The sequence below is a fragment of the Chlorocebus sabaeus genome, chromosome 10 (genome assembly GCF_047675955.1).
Source record: "Chlorocebus sabaeus isolate Y175 chromosome 10, mChlSab1.0.hap1, whole genome shotgun sequence".
Classification (NCBI taxonomy): domain Eukaryota; kingdom Metazoa; phylum Chordata; class Mammalia; order Primates; family Cercopithecidae; genus Chlorocebus; species Chlorocebus sabaeus.
Genome location: NC_132913.1, coordinates 52,386,902 through 52,406,825, shown reverse-complemented (window position 1 = coordinate 52,406,825; position 19,924 = coordinate 52,386,902). Strand labels below are relative to the sequence as shown.

Below are 19,924 nucleotides of genomic sequence, written 5' to 3'. Positions count from 1 at the left end.
ATCCAGGCCAGATGTCGTCTTCAGCCTTTCTGCCTTTCACCAATCAATCAGCAAGTTCTTCTCCATTTTACTAATAAATGAGTGGACAGTCTCGTCCCTCCTCCTCAACACATCAACACCACTGCAATCAACTGGGCCAAGCAATAGCTTACTAAATGTTCCTGCCTCCAGTCACGACCTCTGCAAATATGTATTTTAGGAAGACCTACAGGACCCTTTCTCTTCTTAAAGGCCTTCCCGTAGGATGCAGTTCATTAGCCAGTATTCTAAATGGTGACAGGAAAGGCAAACAAGCGTTATCATTTGTAATATTAATAACAACCAACCTTAATTGAGCTATAAATTGTCCTTTGTCTTCAATGCTTAATTTGTTTAATCTTCACAACAACTTATGCAGCATCTACTGTTACTTTCCTAGCGTGTAGATGGGAAAATTGAGGCACAGAGTAGTTATCTAGTTAAGTAACTATATAACATACATTCATTGTGTAAAATGTCAACAATTCGTATCTTTTGAAAAAGAAATAATTACACTTGAAGATACAGTCATAATTACACACTTCATAAACAGAAATAATTATGCTCACAGTGAATCAAAGTTGCACTTTAAAATTTTTTCTAGTAGTGTGCTTGATTGAAGATGATGCATCTATTAACAAAGATACTTTGATTTGTTCTTTTTCAACATAAATGACATATAGTGTTATTTTGATTTAATCATCTTGAAATTGTCAAATTAAGAATTCCAGACAAGGAAATAAACAGAGAGATCACCTGATTCACAGTCTTCATTTTAAAGACCCCTTCCCCAATGCACATAGGGTTTGGAATGTTTAAGTGAAATTCCTGTGAAACTCATGGTTTCTCTGTACCATATTGTAGTCGACAATGATCAGTGCACCAGATTTTACTTATCCTTTCCCCGAGGATGAACGCTTAGATTGTCTGCTTCCTGCTATTATAAACAATACCACAATGACCAAGGTGTTTGCTTTTATATAGCACGTGAGCATTGTGAATTTTCTAATCATGTATAAAGTTAAAGACCAATAAATAAACCGCAAAGATAAAAGCAGAAGAGAAAGCAAAAAGGTGGCCCTTGAATTATAAACTTACAAACTCCCCTTACATAAAAATAAATTATCCTTTTTTTTTTTCTTTAGGAGACAAAGTCTCTCTCTGTCACCCAGGAGGCAGTGCAGTGGTGCAATCATAGCTTGCTGTAACCTCAAACTCCTAGGCTCAAGCAACCCTCCTGCTTCAGTCTCCCAAAGTGCTGGGATTACATGCATGAGCCACCTCCCCAAGCCTGGACTCCCATTTCTGACTGAGGTTGCATAGGGACTGCACTTCCCACAGCCACTGGAAGGACTTCCCACGGTCTCTGGAAGCCTGCGTTCTATTCCTGCTGTACACGTTACCCACCCCAGCTGGCCAAATGCCTCTGTAACCAGTATCCCCAACCTCCCACCTTCAATAGAGTCCTCTGCTACCATTCCCATGGCAGCTTTGTACCTGCCCCTCACCCCTACCTGAGCCCTTTTGTAGGAACTACTCAGCAGATAGGAAATAGGGCTCCTTTGTCGTGGAAGCAGGAAGGTGTGCACCTAGCAATCTGAAATTCCAGGTGCCCTTGTCCTAAGAAATATTGAGCTAACCCATATGCTATTTAAGCCCCTCAGTACTATTAATGGGAAAAACTCAACTTCAAGATACACTGAAAGAGAGATCTGTGGTGTTGCGGGGAAACCCAACAACAATGTAGATAACTGTTTAAATGTTCTGACCTCTGTAGCAAGTACAGATTTTACTCCAGAAGTTATGAAGTTGTATTTTATTCTGCTCTCTTGAAGGGTTGGAGAGCGTTGGGTGAAGGGACTCAAGAGTGTCTAGCTTTCCTGTATACAAAATTTTAATCAGTTCTGTTTTCAGCTCCATCCATTGCCCCTCTGTTTTTGGCAACCAAGGGCCTCCAGGTCCAGAGCCTTCTGAGCATTTGTTGAAACAATTTATGTTGCTTCTGCAAGGCACCTGCATTTCTGTTGCTCTTTCTCTGATGAGAAAGTAATTATTCCTGTGCTTTCCACAGTCCAGAATGTTTTAAAACTCTTCTTGTTGTCTCTTGTCCTGTTATCTTTGTCTGTCTGTATTCCTTTGCTTTTCTTCTAGTTGAACTTCAATGGGGGGTATAAATAAATATGTTGTTCAAACAGATATAGTAAAAGTTTAGAAAGAATCTATGTGCTTTACTATTTGGTTAATGAGCTTTTACTGGATGAGTTGTAGGAGCTCTTTTTATATTGAGGAAATTAAGTATTTTGTCACATGTGATATGAATATTTTTCTAATTTGGGCTTTTGTCTCTTGAATTTTTTGTCATGTATAAATTTTTCATATTGATTTAGTCAAATTTATCAGACTTTTTTTTCTTCTTGATTTTCTCATGTTTATGAAGACCCATTTCAAGACTGTTAAAAATATTCCGGTTTTTTTTTTTTTTTTTCAGTTTTTTTGTTTGAGAATTTTGTTTGTTTCTTTGTCCATTAGTTCATATTTTATGTTTTAATGTTTGACCAACCTGGAATTTAATTTGGTATAAGGTGTGAGGTAAGGCTCTATTATTATTTTTTTTCCATGTGGTTTCTCATTTAATGAATAATCAGTTGTTCTATTTCTCCTCTCATTTAAAATTCTCTTCTTATCCACGTGCTAAATCTCAGTATCCACATGCTAATTTGAGCTTTATTTTATTTCATTCCTTCTTTATCTACTAATATAACAGCTTTAATTACTGTAGATTTATAATTAATATCTGGTGAATTTGTCCTCTCTGCTTTTCTTCTCCCCCAAATTTTAAATTATTCTTATACTTTTACTTTTTCTGAATTATATTTTTAAAGTTTTTGTAGTTCAAAAAGACTCCTACACAAACTTTTGTAAAAGTTAAGACGAAAAATGCATTTGTCAACCATCTAAAATAATTAAGTTATTGTTTATAATATTTTACTTGATTCTTTTATGGGATTTTTTAAGATAATGACAATATATCTACAAATAATGATTTCTCCCACTTCTGTAATTCTTATAACTCTTCTTTTTCCAGAAAGTGTTAAATAATAATGTTGTTGGTGGGCATATTCTTTTATTCTGATTTTCATGAGAATGCTTATGGATCTCATCATCAAAAATTATACAAGCTTTTAGATAGAAATATATCATCAGAATGTATGGAGGTTATATAGAGTTTTTATCTTTTATGTTCGTGTTGAACTTTAAACATTGTCTTTAGCCATTTTCAAGGGAAATAAATTCCTATTGCTTGGTTCCTTAACCAATCACAGGATTTCCAGACTCTTCTTTGGAACCATCAACTCCATCCTGCATTATTCTTTTCTTTCTCAGTCTCAGCTGCCATAAGAATCTGGAAAGGTGTGGATGACAGCTGAGCCAACCCCTGACACCTCTATCACAGACATTTCCATTTATTTACTGTGTAGTGTGATATGGTACCTAGAGTCATGTAAATTCATATTAAAAATTTAGTTTTTGGAAATGGGTATTTCATACTTTGCACACATTGGCAAGAGTGCCTTTTATGTTTAGCACAAAAGAGATAAGATTAAAACACTATGTATTGAAAGGTTGGGAACAAATTTGCTAAGATGAAAAACACATTAGACATAAAAACAGAAGACCTAAATTCTAGTTATATGTTTACTTGTTGCCGTCTTTCCTTGGATTGGTCATTTCACTATTCTGAGACACAAAGATAATGAGTGAAAGAGATCACTGTGAATTGTAAAGCACCCTGCCAATGTAGTCATTATCTTCAAACTTTATGTATGTTGCAAATCTTTAAAATTCTTGCAAGGAGCTACCTCCACTTATAATAGAGATTTGAAAGATCTTATTTCAAAATAGCTTTTAAAGCATATTTTTTCACATCAGTTAAACCACTAAAATAAGGTTTTGCCTTATTCAAAATGACATTGTACTTAAGTCATGCAAACCGGAAAAAAAAATTATGTATACGACTGATCAGATTGTGATAATCTTGTCAGAGTGATTTGCATGGAAAAATCATTTTAAGTTGCTTGATTAAACCAATCTGCAGTGAGTATTCTCAAAGTCTTAAAAATATTTTAAATTCCCTTTATTTTCCTATATAATTCAAATATGCAACAGATCCCAGCACAGATTTGTCAGAAAATCCAATGTCAGGTAGTTTTTGACGATCTCCCCTTGGGAACTTCCAGAAACTCTAGGACATATGTAGCCTAGAAATATGGTGCTAATTTCCTCTGATTCTCACATATTGTGGCTACAACTCTGGCACTATGTCCTCTGGGCCATAAGGTCCATTAAAATAAGTACAGCTTCATTAAGCCCAGCTTCTCCAACAACACACAATTCCATGCCATGTAGGGTGGTTAGATGCAGGTGGCGCCTTTCAACCTTTGAACCCATGACTTCCTATCTTTCCAAAACCCACTGTTCTGGAACTTACCTATTTTTTGTTTGTTTGTTTGTTTTTGTTTTTGTTTTTGTTTAAGAGAAAAGAGGCTCTCACTCTATAGCCCAGGCTGGAGTGCAATGGTATGATCATAGTCACTGTAACCTCGAACTCCTGGGCTTAAGCAATCCTCCTGCCTACGCCTCCCAAATAGCTAGGGCTACAAGTGCGTGTCACCATCCCTGGCTAATCGTTTTTTAAGTTTTTTTTTTTGAGATAAAGTCTTAGACTATGTTGCGCAGGCTGGTCTTGAACTCATAGCCTTAAGTGATCCTCCCACCTCCACCTCCCAAAGCACCGGGATTACAGGCACAGGCCATCACACCCAGTTTTACTTTTCTTTTCAAAGCATGAGCTTCCTTACTTCAAGGTCTTGAGAAATTTCCAGCCACGTCTCTTTAAAATCCCATGTCTCAAATAAAGGACTTTGTTGGGAAGTTGAGAAAAATCTTCAGATAGTAACTCTAGAAACATAAAGAAGCTGTTAATGCCTCCTGAGGAAAAGGAGCATAGAACATAAAGCCTGTGTGTTCTCTAATAACCTTTCCAATCTTTCCAGTCTTCTATAACAGCAAACGTAAGACAGAAATGAATAGCTCAATCAATTATCCTGCCACTAATCAACTTTAGAAGTCAAGTCATGTATTATTCTGTTCAATTCTTAAAACGTATGCTACATTAAACAATGAGAGGACAGTGGCTTCACATGCTTTTAAAGCCTAGGTTCTGGTTTTGGTGTCACTCTTTATATCCTGTGTTCTTGGGCACATTATTGATTTCATCCCACTTCACAAGATTGTTGGGAGAATTCACTTAAATCCATTTTCAACAGCCTTTTTTCGTGAGAAATTATGCCCTAATGCCCTTAAGCCACTGTGGATATAATGAATTAATTTCTCTCTTATGCATTACGGAAAGCACTAGTTATGTACCATCTTTGAAAGAACTGAGAAGATGGTCATTCAAATCATTTTCTGTGCTCTATGATTCAGATGAAGAACAAACATGGATGCAAAAGGTTAAGATATGCTTTTGAAGTCAGATCATTTGGGTTCAAATCGCCAATTCTACCTCTTATTAGCTGTGCATCCTTTTTTTGGTGTGGGTGGGGGTGGCGCTCAAACTTCCTCACACATAAAGAGGCAATGGTAATGGTAGCTATTTCTTTGGATTTATACATGAAGACATGTTATTATATTGAAATAAAATTAAAGCAAATAAAGTTCCTCCCCCAAAAAGGACATGTCTTCTTTGATCTTTCATGTATTTAAGTAAAATTTAGTATAAATACAGGTTGAGTCTTATCAAAAACCAGAAGTGTTTTGGATTCTGGAATATTCATTCTATGTCAGTTGAGCACTCCTAATCCAAAAGTCCAAATCCAAAATGCTCCAATGGGCATTTCTTTTGATTTTCATGTTAGCATTCAAAGCATTTTAGATTTCAGATTTTTAGATTAGGGATGTTCAGCCTGTGTCAGGAAGGTGTACCATCGCTCTGAATGATGAAGACTATATTCTAAATCTTAAGTCCAGTAGTTTGATAAAAATTTTCCCTGGAATAATTATTTATCCAACATATTTTGACTAAAGTATGTCTGCCCAGACAGTGTTAGACATGTTAAGAGAACTTTCATCCCAGCTGATAAAAAACTTACACGATCTGGAAAGGGAGATAAGATATGTAATCAGTTAACGCTATTATATGGTAAATGCTTCCAGAATGCATAACCAAGATATTACATAAATTCAAGAGAGAAATATTATTTCTAATCAATAATATTAAGCACACATCCATGGAGGATCTGGCATTGAACTCAATCCTGATGCACAGGTTGAAAAGGGGCCCATGGTTGTAAAATATCTAACTGGAGGTATTGACGAGTGTTTATAAATATGGGCAAGTATTCTGGTTTCATTGCTTAAAAAAAAAAAAAAAAAAAAAAAAAAGCAATAGTATGAGAGCAGACTGGCAATATAAGATGATCCCACTATGTGGAAGATGAAAGTTGCCAAGGTACGTTCAAATTAGTATTTAGTCCACACTAAATAGATACCACACCCTATACCTTCAGTCAACAGTTTATTTCTTGGTCAACTAATTAACATTTTTTCCTTTTGTAGGTTTCTTTGGTTAGCCTGGTAGCCAATGCTCTTGGTTACTCAGAACTCGGTGCCATCAAATCATTACGGACATTAAGAGCTTTAAGACCTCTAAGAGCCTTATCCCGGTTTGAAGGCATGAGGGTAAGAAGAATAGACACTCTAATTATTCATGTCAAAATTACATGTAGGTAATGATTTGGATAGAGAAGGGTGCCATACTCTTCTGATATTTATTTCATAGAATTACAGATTTAGAGCAAAAATCTTAGAGATCACAAAGCCTAGCCTTCTGAAACTGGAGTTTATTTAAACAGGCTCTCAGAATTTGGGGGGACAGAACTGAGACTAGCATCCAAGTCTTCTTGTCACAGTTCAGATATGTTTCTACAGCACCCGAAAGCCTTTGACTGCCAGTTATTTCTTTTCATTGCTTACACACCTTGAAATGACTACTGACTACTGACATTCATCCGTGGTGGGGAGTTTCTTTCTCTCAATAGTTTGATTCCTTCAAAATTACTGGTAATGAATGAAAGGTAAAATGGGTTTTGTGTGCTTTGCTTCTTGAATTAATATCCATATTAAAAAATTATTGCATAATATCCATATTAAAAAATTATTGCATAAGGAAACAACAGTAAATTTTAGCCTCTACAAATTGCTAAATAACATCCAAAGTGAAGGGTTAAAGTAATTAACTAAGCATTTCAGGCTACCCCCCAGAATTTGTTTTATAGATGTTTTTTCTAGTTGAGCATTCTGAATGAGGTTCACTTTTTCTATAGCAGTTGTATCTTCCTCCCCAGCTGTCTTCCTTATGTGTATATTATGCATCTAAACATAAAATCACACTTATTATAGATACCACCCATTTGCCATGACCCTCAGTAGAATTTAGCACAAAGGTCAGTTTTGTTTCATCTGCTTGTGAGTGCATGTGGATATTTAATTTCTTCTAGGTCTTAGGGCTTTTATGTTAGGAGATGGTTTGTTTGGGGCAATAAAAATATTTCAACCTGGACTTTAAAGTTCACTCATCAGGGAGAACTAAGCCACTCTCCAGAATCATTGTAATCAAAGAAATATTTGGATTTTACATTGTAATTTCATTTCTTTGCTAATGTTAAAGAAAGTTAGATAAGATAAAATTCACAAAGATTACTATATAATGTCGAATTCTTTTCAAACCAAACTTTTGCCATTACTCATATTACTTAAGCTCTCATTTGGTTCCATGGTTTTCTATTAACAGTTCATCTTTGAGGGGAGATAGCAATTGAGCAAAATTTAAAACTTATAAATTTTCTCTAATCTGAAAAATATTCAAAGATTAGAATTTTTAATTCAGTCATATAGCAGAATTAATATTCCAGATGCAAATTACGAGAATGTATTATGCATTTACTTGAAAACAGGAGAACCTCTGGTGGTGTGTACCAAGCTTGTCCAATCCGCCTTATTTTGTTATTTTGTTGTTCTGTATTGTTTTAGGCTATTAACAGCCTGAAGCCGTGGTTTTTAGTTTCTATCTCTAGTGATAAGCGGAAAAGAGGGATGAGGAAGGGACTTTACTGGCCCAACCAGAAAAAGAAACTAAGAACCCAATGAATGTATCCTCTCCCTGGCAAGTAAAATGCATATGGCTTAACTTCCAAAAGAAACAAAATTCAAGTAGCATTGGAACTGTTTACAATTTTGGATTTCTGGTTTTGATGTCAATTTAAGATTTCTTGGTATTGATTTCTAAAATAACATTTGCAGTATTTTTAAAATAAAGCAATACTTTTATTTAATATAAATGCTTAACAGAATAGTCCAACATGAACTAGATTAAATTTAGATTAAAAAAAATACTATCAACTTTCATAAAGATTTCAAAATACATCTTAATATCTTGTGAATGTAATGAGAAGTAAAGTGAATGAATTTCCCTTTCATGAAATAAGTCATGAAATAGGGTTGATGAAGTAGCATGTGCTCCAAAGTGAACATTTAAGAGACTGTGAAGTAATAATAATGGGAACATATCCAGTACTGTTATGTCCAGATATAAATTCCACCTTTCCCCCTAACAATATACCTTTTTATTGAGATTTACTAACAGGGGAAAAAAGGGACCCAGTAAATTCCTAATCCTGTTCTTCATAGTCATAAAAAGTTAACTTGATCTGAGAATATAGATTTAAGGCATTTTTACTACTTTGTTTATTTGTAAAGGGTTTGTTGGTTCGCTTTTTCAAATTATTCATTCATTAACACTCTTGAAAATTAAAATGTATTGCTGAAAGACGATTATTTTTTCTGTTGGCATTTAGTGCATCTTTCTATTCTTTTTTCCCCAGCATACACACATTTTCTGACTCCATCTTACTATACCAGGTTTTTGATGATTTCTTTTCATATTGTAGCATATTTTGCTTTCCTTAAAACCTTAGATCTTTAGTTGTGTCATTGTTTTCCCTCAAATATGTGCTAGAAAATATTAGAAGAAATAACTTGTCCACCTAGATTTTTATTTAACTCTTTTCAAGCACATGTTAGTACGAAACAAATACACTGAAGGAATGGTTTCCATTCTAAAGGTTTGTAAGCTACGTTCCCCTCGTTTTCTCTTCTAGGTGGTTGTGAATGCTCTTGTTGGAGCAATTCCCTCTATCATGAACGTGCTGTTGGTCTGTCTCATCTTCTGGCTGATCTTTAGCATTATGGGTGTGAATTTGTTTGCTGGCAAGTTCTACCACTGTGTTAACATGACAACGGGTAACATGTTTGACGTTAGTGATGTCAACAATTTGAGTGACTGTCAGGCTCTTGGCAAGCAAGCTCGGTGGAAAAACGTGAAAGTAAACTTTGATAATGTTGGCGCTGGCTATCTCGCACTGCTTCAAGTGGTAAGTGGCTACTGTGTGAGTTTTGAAAAAATTTTCAAGATGTTTCAAGTAAGATTATTTCCCTGATGTTCTTCGTTTGAATGACTAACATTTGACAGTATGAAAAGAAGTTAATGATAACACCTATAATATCACCTTGAATTGATCATAAAGAAGATGTTATAGTTATTTTATAATACATTTTCCTCAGTGTTAAGCTTTTAGTATGTTTTAATATGATTTTATATTTCTGCTTCCTTTTTATTATATTTTTGGGTACTGTTATCGTTTTTATTTTTCTGTATCAATTATTGCCAAAGGAGCAACTTTAGGTACTAAAATAACAATATATATTTGTAGTGATGAATTAAATGTATAAATTAGCAGCCAGATACTTTATTATACCAATGTCTAGGAAATATGATTCTACTATTTTCGAAAACGCAAATCATAGAGCATATAAGGGAATTGGGACTGAGATGGCAGTTTCATGAATAAAGTCTTTCACTAAATTTTAGTGTAGGAAGAAAATAGAATACTTTCAAGGAAAAAAAAAGGAAACAAGTTCCAGACTTTAAATACAAATGTTTTTCTATTTCGATTTTATTTCAGTATCTTCATATGAAATTTCACAATATTGTACAAAAAGTTATTTGTTATACTGTCAGATTTTCATCTGGTTAAATGTCATTGTTGGGTGAAATTTTTATGAACAATTCAAATATATGTTATTTGTAGGCCACATTTAAAGGCTGGATGGATATTATGTATGCAGCTGTTGATTCACGAGATGTAAGTATCACTCAAATATTATTTATAGGTACTAGACTTCTTATGGCAAATACTGGTGGTAATTTAAACACTGAAACATCCAAAATTTTATATTAGAACATTTAATTTTGCATATAAAAAATGAACACTGCTTCAATATGCATGATGCTTGATTAATGTGTACCTAATACATAATATGTAGCTAATATGAAAGGATATCTAGCTGCACAGATCCTAAGACATTAGATTGGTCCAGTAAATAAGACTATTCTGAGTGGGCAAGTTGTTCAGTGGGGAAGTAACTTGTCTCTCCCTATCCCTGGAGAGTATGATAAACCAGACTCTGTGAAGCAGCTTCCAAGAATATCATGATACAGAAAAGCAGGCAAGTTTCAGGGACACTCAATTTAGAAAATGAAAATAAAAATAACTCCGCAGAACCTATCTGTGCTGAATTTTCCTCTTAGAAGTTGATGTTCTGCTCTTAAAGCCATATTTCCAAAATTCAGCATTTCCAAAACCAAACTGAAAATATTACAAAAAATTATGACTAATAATAAGCTCAAAATGTTTCCCTGCTTATATCACCATTATTTATGTTAAAGAATGTGTTAAAGGTAACGCACAATGGGAAAACAGAATCAAGAGCAATCATAAAACTTGCAAACTTTCATTTTACTAGATCATGCTAGTTTTAAAACATTGCTTTTGCAGAACAATATCTCAGGGTAAGGCAAAAGTAGCACCGTATTAAATAACAGCACTCAATAAATTCCTGATTTAGTGTAAGTATTTATAGTATTTGTAATATTATTGAATATTTTCAATGTCATTTAGGTTACGCTTCAGCCTATGTATGAGGAAAATCTGTACATGTATTTATACTTTGTCATCTTTATCATCTTCGGGTCATTCTTCACTCTGAATCTATTCATTGGTGTCATCATAGATAACTTCAACCAGCAGAAAAAGAAGATAAGTATTCTTCACGTTTTACCTTTCTTCATTCTGAGGTTCTGTCTGTTAATACAACCAAATAACCAGGATACTTGTAGTCATGACAGTCTTAAATCATGTTTATATTATTTTCAGTTTCCCATGTGGTTATAAAAGCTGCAGGGATTCCAGTCTCTAGTCAGTGGCTCTTCTCAAAGTTTATCTATTGGATAGCTTTACAACCCAAAACTGTGTCCGCGCCTTCAGACCATCCAGTGGGTCTCCAGTGCTTTAGCCTGGCTTACAGAGCCTTTCAGGAATTACCTCCACCCAGTTTTCCATCTTCATCTTTTCCTACACTTCATTCTATACATGTGTATTTCTCTACTACATAGTAACCACCCATACATCTACATGAGTTTTCTGTCCTTTTCTGAACAAGCATTCCCTTGTCCATGGGACAAGCAAAACCATTGTCCATGGTTTTTTGTGATTTTTTTTTTATCCTGGAATGTTCCTAGAAAACTTGTAATCATCTTTTAAGGCCTAGCTTAAGGGTAAGCTATGTAACAGCTTGTCTCTGAGGCTCTGAACTCATTGTTGCCTCTGCAGTACATTTAATTTTTTTTTTTTGTCACATCAACATACACTGTCCACCTATGTTTTCAGTTTCCTGCTCCACTTAGAAGCAGAATACTGTATCTTATATATTTATGTAATTCTGATACCCAGCACATTGTCTAGCACACAGAAAGTGTTCAAAAACTGTTGAACGAAGAAGTAAAATTATCGACAGTGAAATGGACTAAGAAAATGTTTTCTGTTTTACAAAAATATATTTGAGACCCTCGTGCCTACTTTTAAACATAGTATAATCAAATTAGGATCCTGTAGTGATCAAAGTTTTATGTCCGTAAGGATTTTCCATAATATTAAGACAGTCAGAATTTCACATAAATGGGAAAAGCAGGATAAATGTACATGTAGCAGGATAATATCCACTTAAAACTTAGAAAAGATTAAAGGAAAGACAAATATTTTTTGTAAAAGTGCTATTGGAACACATATTAGAATTGTAACCAGTTTTATACTATGTCTTTACTTTGGAGGTCAAGACATCTTTATGACAGAGGAACAGAAAAAATATTACAATGCAATGAAGAAACTTGGATCCAAGAAACCTCAGAAACCCATACCTCGCCCAGCAGTAAGAATTACTTGTCTCCTTTAACGTTCCAAAGCCATGTGTCCATATGATCAAACTGAACAATGCTCTGGAGCAGAATATATTAGATGATATCACCAATATTGAGTCCTAATTATAAAGTTCATATTTTGTATCATAATTCACAACTTCTGCACTCATTAGGAGTTACCACATTCCAAAAAGGAGGTAATGTTCTTTATAATTTGTGAACTGAAAACTTCTAGCTCAGGGTTCCCAATAAATGCTTCCAAAGCAAGATTCACTTTCCTGCTACCAACAGCACACCTGGTTCCTCCTCCTTTAGCCTTCCCATCCCACTCTCCATGGCTTCCCTCTATACTCTCTGTTCCCTCCATTCTTAAGACTAGAAAATATTCCAAACCTGTTTAGAAAGGGAAAATATGTCATAAAAATTGTTTGTTTCACCAAATACACCAAAACAGAATAAGGCATATTCAGAATGCATGCTCTGTAGAGCCTCATGATAATGGAATGATGTAATAATGATAGATTATGTTCACAGAGTGGGACTCTAACTCAGCTATTATCTGAGATAGGTAAAGAATAAGGAAACTGAGGCCCAAAGAACATATGAATCATGCCCCAAGTCACAAATCTTGTAATTGCCAGAACTGGGACTTGGCAAGGCCTCATAAATTCTCTAAGTGACTTGACTTTACCGTATTTATAAGAGTAGTTGGAATGTGAGGGAGCAGGGTAAGAGAGGAAAGTATTGAACCAACTTTACTAGAGTTCTTTGGCTGGGCGCTGTGGCTTACGTCTGTAATCCTAGTACTTTGGGAGGCTAAGGTGGGCAGATCACGAGGTCAGGAGATCAAGACCATCCTGGCTAACACGGTGAAACCCCGTCTCTACTAAAAAAAAAAAAAAAAAAAAAAAATTAGCCGGGCATGGTGGCAGGCACCTGTAGTCCCAGCTACTCAAGAGGCTGAGGCAGGAGAATGGCATGAACCTGGGAGGCGGAGCTTGCAGCAAGCAGAGATCGCACCACTGCACTCCAGCCTGGGTGACAGGGCGAGACTCAGTCTCAAAATAAATAGATAAATAAATAAAACATGGTTGGTTCATGACCTTTGATTTTTGGTAAGCCATGAAGTTTTATTTTAAGTTTTTACTCTAAATGATTAATAATATATTTCTTTAATAAAACTATATTTAATAGCCATATTAATATAAGAATCTTTGAAAGCATGTTGTTCCTGAGATGATTGTTAATAAGACGAAGAAAAAAATGTTTAAAGTCATGCATTTTTGTTAAAGCATAGGGCATAGGTAAAGAAGGACAGATGGAAAGAAATACAGATAAATTAACAAACCCATACAGAGATTCACAGAGCTAGAGAAGTAGAATTCAATAGCAATGTGACTGATGTATTCTGGGGGAGGGAAATAAGGTATAAACCAAAATTTCTAAAATATTGATAAATGAACTGGTGTATTCATCTATCTAAATGTCTGTCGATATTAACCTACTTTGTAAATCTTCATTATTCATTGTCACTATTTTTTAATAAAAATTGTCATATTTATTCAAATCAAGCAAAGACTATACATATTATCAGCCAATTGCCACAAATTTGTTTGCTTTTGTTTTGTTTTTTAAGAGACAGCATCTCACTCTGTCACCCGCACTAGAGTGCAGTGGCAAGACCATAGTTCACTGCAGGCGCAAACACCTGGGGTCAAGTGATCCACCTCAGCCTCCCTCGTAGCTGGGACTGCAAGCCTGTGCCACCATGCCTGGCTAATTTTTTTTTTTAATAGAAATGAGGTCTCGCTATGTTGCCCAGACTGGTCTGGAACTCTTGGCTTCAAGAAAGCCTTCAATCTCAGCCTTCCAAAGTGCTGGAATTACAGGCATGAGGCGCCACGCCCAGCCTTAATTTATGTCTCATCCAACTTTGTCTTTCCATTGGACCTAAATAAACCAAATATGCTTTGTTTAGCTATATAATTTTTTTTTCATTTTTTTAACGTGAAGAGAAAAAAAGCACACAAAATTGTTTAGGATAATATGAGGAGGGTGTACATTCATCGCCATATGTGGAAGGGCTTTATCTACAATTTTACTGGATTATTCTTTATGACATATATATAGTAACCTTATCTCTCTTCTCTCACTTTCTAGAACAAATTTCAAGGAATGGTCTTTGATTTTGTAACCAGGCAAGTCTTTGATATCAGCATCATGATCCTCATCTGCCTCAACATGGTCACCATGATGGTGGAAACTGATGACCAGGGCAAATATATGACCCTAGTTTTGTCCCGGATCAACCTAGTGTTCATTGTTCTGTTCACTGGAGAATTTGTGCTGAAGCTGGTCTCCCTCAGACACTACTACTTCACTATAGGCTGGAACATCTTTGATTTTGTGGTGGTGATTCTCTCCATTGTAGGTAAGAACAGCTTAATTACCAAGAGGTACAGTTACAGAGAAAGGGTTGCCCCAGGACCTTCCAGCTGATTAACATGGAAATTAGGTCTGAGAATAATAATGCATATAGATCTAAAGTTCAACACTAACATATATGAATAAAAACTCTGAAATCTGGGTTTTATTCACAAAGCTAACTGGTTAGAAACAATGTTAGGAATACCAGGTTTGGGAAAGAGGTGAAGAAGACAGGAAATAAACATTATCAGGCACTCTCCTAATCTTAAACAAAGGTCACAGGCTAAAAGAGGCAGATGGCTTAAAAAACAAATCATTATAATGCAATAAAGTTGGTACTCTAAGAAGCACTGAAAAGGAAGTAGCCGTCTCTGCTGGAATGAGTTAACACAGGCTTCCAGAGATAAAGGTGATGCATCCTAGGTGGGTTTTCAAAGAAAAGTTGAGAGTAAATAGGAGAAAAAGAGAGATGGGGAATTATAGAACCCCAAATTTAGAAACTTCAACTTTAACCTCATGTCAAATATGGCCCATTTTTCTCTAACTGAAGAATATCATTAAAAAATGGAAAACAATACATTCAGAGATTTCAGAAATAATTTTTGTTTGTAATTGTCACAATTCATGTGTAGGGATAACTATTCATAGAAATTAGGTGTATATAATCTTAAATTGCCATGCTACCTACCATTGGAGATTATTTGGATTTTGCAAAAAATTCATATTGGTTTATGACATTACAGAATCATTGAATAAAACTCTGTAATCAATAATTGCTAATATCAGGGATAATAATATCCAAATATTTAGTAAAGACTCATACTCATAACAAGTTTGTTGTTTTCATAGACCTTAAAAAAGATAAAGCCATCAGGTAAGTGAAAGATATTCTCTGTTTAGCTGTGTTCTATGTTTTCCATAGGTATGTTTCTGGCTGAGATGATAGAAAAGTATTTTGTGTCCCCTACCCTGTTCCGAGTGATCCGTCTTGCCAGGATTGGCAGAATCCTACGTCTGATCAAAGGAGCAAAGGGGATCCGCACGCTGCTCTTTGCTTTGATGATGTCCCTTCCTGCGTTGTTTAATATCGGCCTCCTGCTCTTCCTGGTCATGTTCATCTACGCCATCTTTGGGATGTCCAACTTTGCCTATGTTAAAAAGGAAGCTGGAATTGATGACATGTTCAACTTTGAGACCTTTGGCAACAGCATGATCTGCTTGTTCCAAATTACAACCTCTGCTGGCTGGGATGGATTGCTAGCACCTATTCTTAATAGTGCACCACCTGACTGTGATCCTGACACAATTCATCCTGGCAGCTCAGTTAAGGGAGACTGTGGGAACCCATCTGTTGGGATTTTCTTTTTTGTCAGTTACATCATCATATCCTTCCTGGTTGTGGTGAACATGTACATCGCGGTCATCCTGGAGAACTTCAGTGTTGCTACTGAAGAAAGTGCAGAGCCCCTGAGTGAGGATGACTTTGAGATGTTCTATGAGGTTTGGGAGAAGTTTGATCCCGATGCGACCCAGTTTATAGAGTTCTCTAAGCTCTCTGACTTTGCAGCTGCCCTGGATCCTCCTCTTCTCATAGCAAAACCCAACAAAGTCCAGCTTATTGCCATGGATCTGCCCATGGTCAGTGGTGACCGGATCCACTGCCTTGATATTTTATTTGCCTTTACAAAACGTGTTTTGGGTGAGAGTGGAGAGATGGATGCCCTTCGAATACAGATGGAAGACCGGTTTATGTCATCAAACCCCTCCAAAGTCTCTTATGAGCCTATTACAACCACTTTGAAACGTAAACAAGAGGAGGTGTCTGCCGCTATCATTCAGCGTAATTTCAGATGTTATCTTTTAAAGCAAAGGTTAAAAAATATATCAAGTAACTATAACAAAGAGGCAATTAAAGGGAGGATTGACTTACCTATAAAACAAGACATGATTATTGACAAATTAAATGGGAACTCCACTCCAGAAAAATCAGATGGGAGTTCCTCTACCACCTCTCCTCCTTCCTATGATAGTGTAACAAAACCAGACAAAGAAAAGTTTGAGAAAGATAAACCAGAAAAAGAAAGCAAAGTAAAAGAGGTCAGAGAAAATCAAAAGTAAAAAGAAACAAAGAATTATCTTTGTGATCAATTGTTTACAGCCTATGAAGGTAAAGTGTATGTGTCAACTGGACTTCAAAAGGAGGTCCATGCCAAACTGACTGTTTTAACAAATACTCATAGTCAGTGCCTATACAAGACAGTGACCTCTTTGTCACTGCAACTCTGTGAGACAGGGTATCAACATTGACAAGAGGTTGCTGTTTTTATTACCAGCTGACACTGCTGAGGAGAAACCCAATGGCTACCTAGACTATAGGGATAGTTGTGCAAAGTGATCATTGTAACTACACCAAACACCTTTAGTACAGTCCTTGCATCCATTCTATTTTTAACTTCCATGTCTGCCATATTTTTACAAAATTTGTTCTAGTGCATTTCCATGGTCTCCAATTCATAGTTTATTCATAATACTATGTCACTATTTTTGTAAATGAGGTTTATGTTGAAGAAACAGTATACAGGAACCCTGTGGTCCTACTCTACAAGTCTCTCAAATGATCAGACAAAAGTGTTTTGCCAGAGAGATAAAATTTTTGCTCAAAACCAGAAAAAGAATTGTAATGGCTACAGTTTCAGTTACTTCCATTTTCTAGATGGCTTTAATTTTGAAAGTATTTTAGTCTGTTATGTTTGTTTCTGTCTGAACAGTTATGTGCCTGTAAAGTTTCCTCTAATATTTAAAGGATTATTTTTATGCAAAGTGTTCTGTTTCAGCAAGTGCAAATTTTATTCTAAGTTTCAGAGCTCTATATTTAATTTTGGTCAAATGCTTTCCAAAAAGGTAATCTAATAAATCCATTCTAGAAAAATATATCTAAAGTATTGCTTTAGAATAGTTGTTCCACTTTCTGCTGCAGTACTGCTTTGCCATCTTCTGCTCTCAGCAAAGCTGATAGTCTATGTCAATTAAATACCCTATGTTATGTAAATAGTTATTTTATCCTGTGGTGCATGTTTGGGCAAATATATATATAGCCTGATAAACAACTTCTATTAAATCAAATATGTACCACAGTGTATGTGTCTTCTGCGAGCTTCCAACAGGGATGTATCCTGTACCATTCATTAAACATAGTTTAAAGGCTATCACTAGTGCATGTTAATATTGCCTATGCTGCTCTATTTTACTCAATCCATTCTTCATAAGTCTTGGTTAAAGATTGTCACATATTGGTGAAAGAATGAATTCAACCTGCTATCTGTCCATTATGTCAAGCAGAATAATTTGAAGCTATTTACAAACACCTTTACTTTTGCACTTTTAATTCAACATGAGTATCATATGGTATCTCTCTAGATTTCAAGGAAACACACTGAATACTGCCTACTGACAAAACCTATTCTTCATATTTTGCTAAAAATATGTCTAAAACTTGTTTAAATATAAATAATGTAAAAATATAATCAATTTTATTTGTCAGCATTTTGTACATAAGAAAATTATTTTCAGGTTGATGACATCACAATTTATCTTACTTTATGCTTTTGCTTTTTATTTTTAATCACAATTCCAAACTTTTGGATCCATAAGATTTTTCAATGGATAATTTCCTAAAATAAAAGTTAGATAATGGGTTTTATGGATTTCTTTGTTATAATATATTTTCTACCATTCCAATAGGAGATACATTGGTCAAAAACTCAAACTTAGATCATTTTCTACCAACTGTGGTTGCCTCAATATAACCTTTTATTCATGGAAGTTTTTTTTTATTCAACTTTTGTAGTATTTACGTATGCAGACTAGTCTTATTTTTTTAATTCCTGCTGCACTAAAGCTATTACAGATATAACATGGACTTTGTTCTTTTTAGCCATGAACAAAGTGGCAAAGTTGTGCAATTACCTAACATGATATCAATTTTTGTTTTTTGCACAAACCAAAAGTTTAATGTTAATTCCTTTTACAAAACTATTTACTGTAGTGTATTGATGAACTGCATGCAGGGAATTGCTATTACTAAAAAGAATGGTGAGCTACGTCATTATTGAGCCAAAAGAATAAATTTCATTTTTTATTGCATTTCACTTATTGGCCTCTGGGGTTTTTTGTTTTCGTTTTTTGCTGTTGGCAGTTTAAAATATATATAATTAATAAAACCTCTGCTTGATCTGACATTTGTATACATAAAAGTTTACATGAATTTTACAACAAACTAGTGCATGATTCACCAAGCAGTACTACAGAATAAAGGCAAATTAAAAGCAGCTTTGTGAACTTTTATGTGTGCAAAGGATCAAGTTCACATATTCCAACTTTCAGGTTTGATAATAATAGTAACCACCTACAATAGCTTTCAATTTCAATTAATTCCCTTGGCTATAAGCATCTAAACTCATCTTCTCTCAATATAATTGATGCTATCTCCTAATTACTGGTGGCTAATAAATGTTACATTCTTTGTTACTTAAATGCATTATATAAACTCCTATGTATACATAAGGTATTAATGATATAGTTATTGAGAATTTATATTAACTTTTTTTCAAGAACCCTTGGATTTATGTGAGGTCAAAACCAAACTTTTATTCTCAGTGGAAAACTCCAGCTGTAATGCATATTTTTAAAGACAATTTGGATCTAAATATGTATTTCATAATTCTCCCATAATAAATTATATAAGGTGGCTAATTGGAATTCATTGGCTTCTTTCTGCTCAAGTCAATTTACACATCTCACTGACACCACAGAGATGCCAAATATTGCTTTGCAAAACCTTTATAATCATTACCCAAGTGATCTATAAGCAATATATTAATTGGTATGCATTTTACCTAAATGACCATCTTCCAGAATCATCAGAAGAGACTTTAGTTGAAAGGGAGAATACTGTAAAAAATATACCTACCTAGCTAAAGGATATTCTGAAAATACTGTCCAGAATAGAAAGTTGCTAACATAATTGGACATATTTTTGAAATAACTACTTCCATAATGAGACTTCATTATAAGATTCTATTTTGAAAATGCAGGTAGAATTGGTTG

At 34.9% G+C, this 19,924-nt stretch overlaps 1 protein-coding gene across 5 annotated transcripts in view; it reads left to right on the top strand.

Moving 5' to 3' along the window:
- SCN3A (sodium voltage-gated channel alpha subunit 3) overlaps positions 1–19,576 on the top strand; it is a 114,205-nt gene extending 94,629 nt beyond the window's left edge. For all 5 annotated transcript variants that reach the window (XM_007965204.3, XM_007965208.3, XM_007965211.3 and 2 more), the window contains exons 22-28: positions 6,637–6,759; positions 9,237–9,509; positions 10,227–10,280; positions 11,097–11,234; positions 12,298–12,402; positions 14,552–14,822; positions 15,741–19,576. In XM_007965204.3, the coding sequence (XP_007963395.3) occupies positions 6,637–6,759; positions 9,237–9,509; positions 10,227–10,280; positions 11,097–11,234; positions 12,298–12,402; positions 14,552–14,822; positions 15,741–16,936 (2,160 nt within the window). In that variant the 3' untranslated portion in view covers positions 16,937–19,576. The remainder of the gene's footprint in view (positions 1–6,636; positions 6,760–9,236; positions 9,510–10,226; positions 10,281–11,096; positions 11,235–12,297; positions 12,403–14,551; positions 14,823–15,740) is intronic.
- The last annotated feature ends 348 nt before the right edge of the window (positions 19,577–19,924 follow it).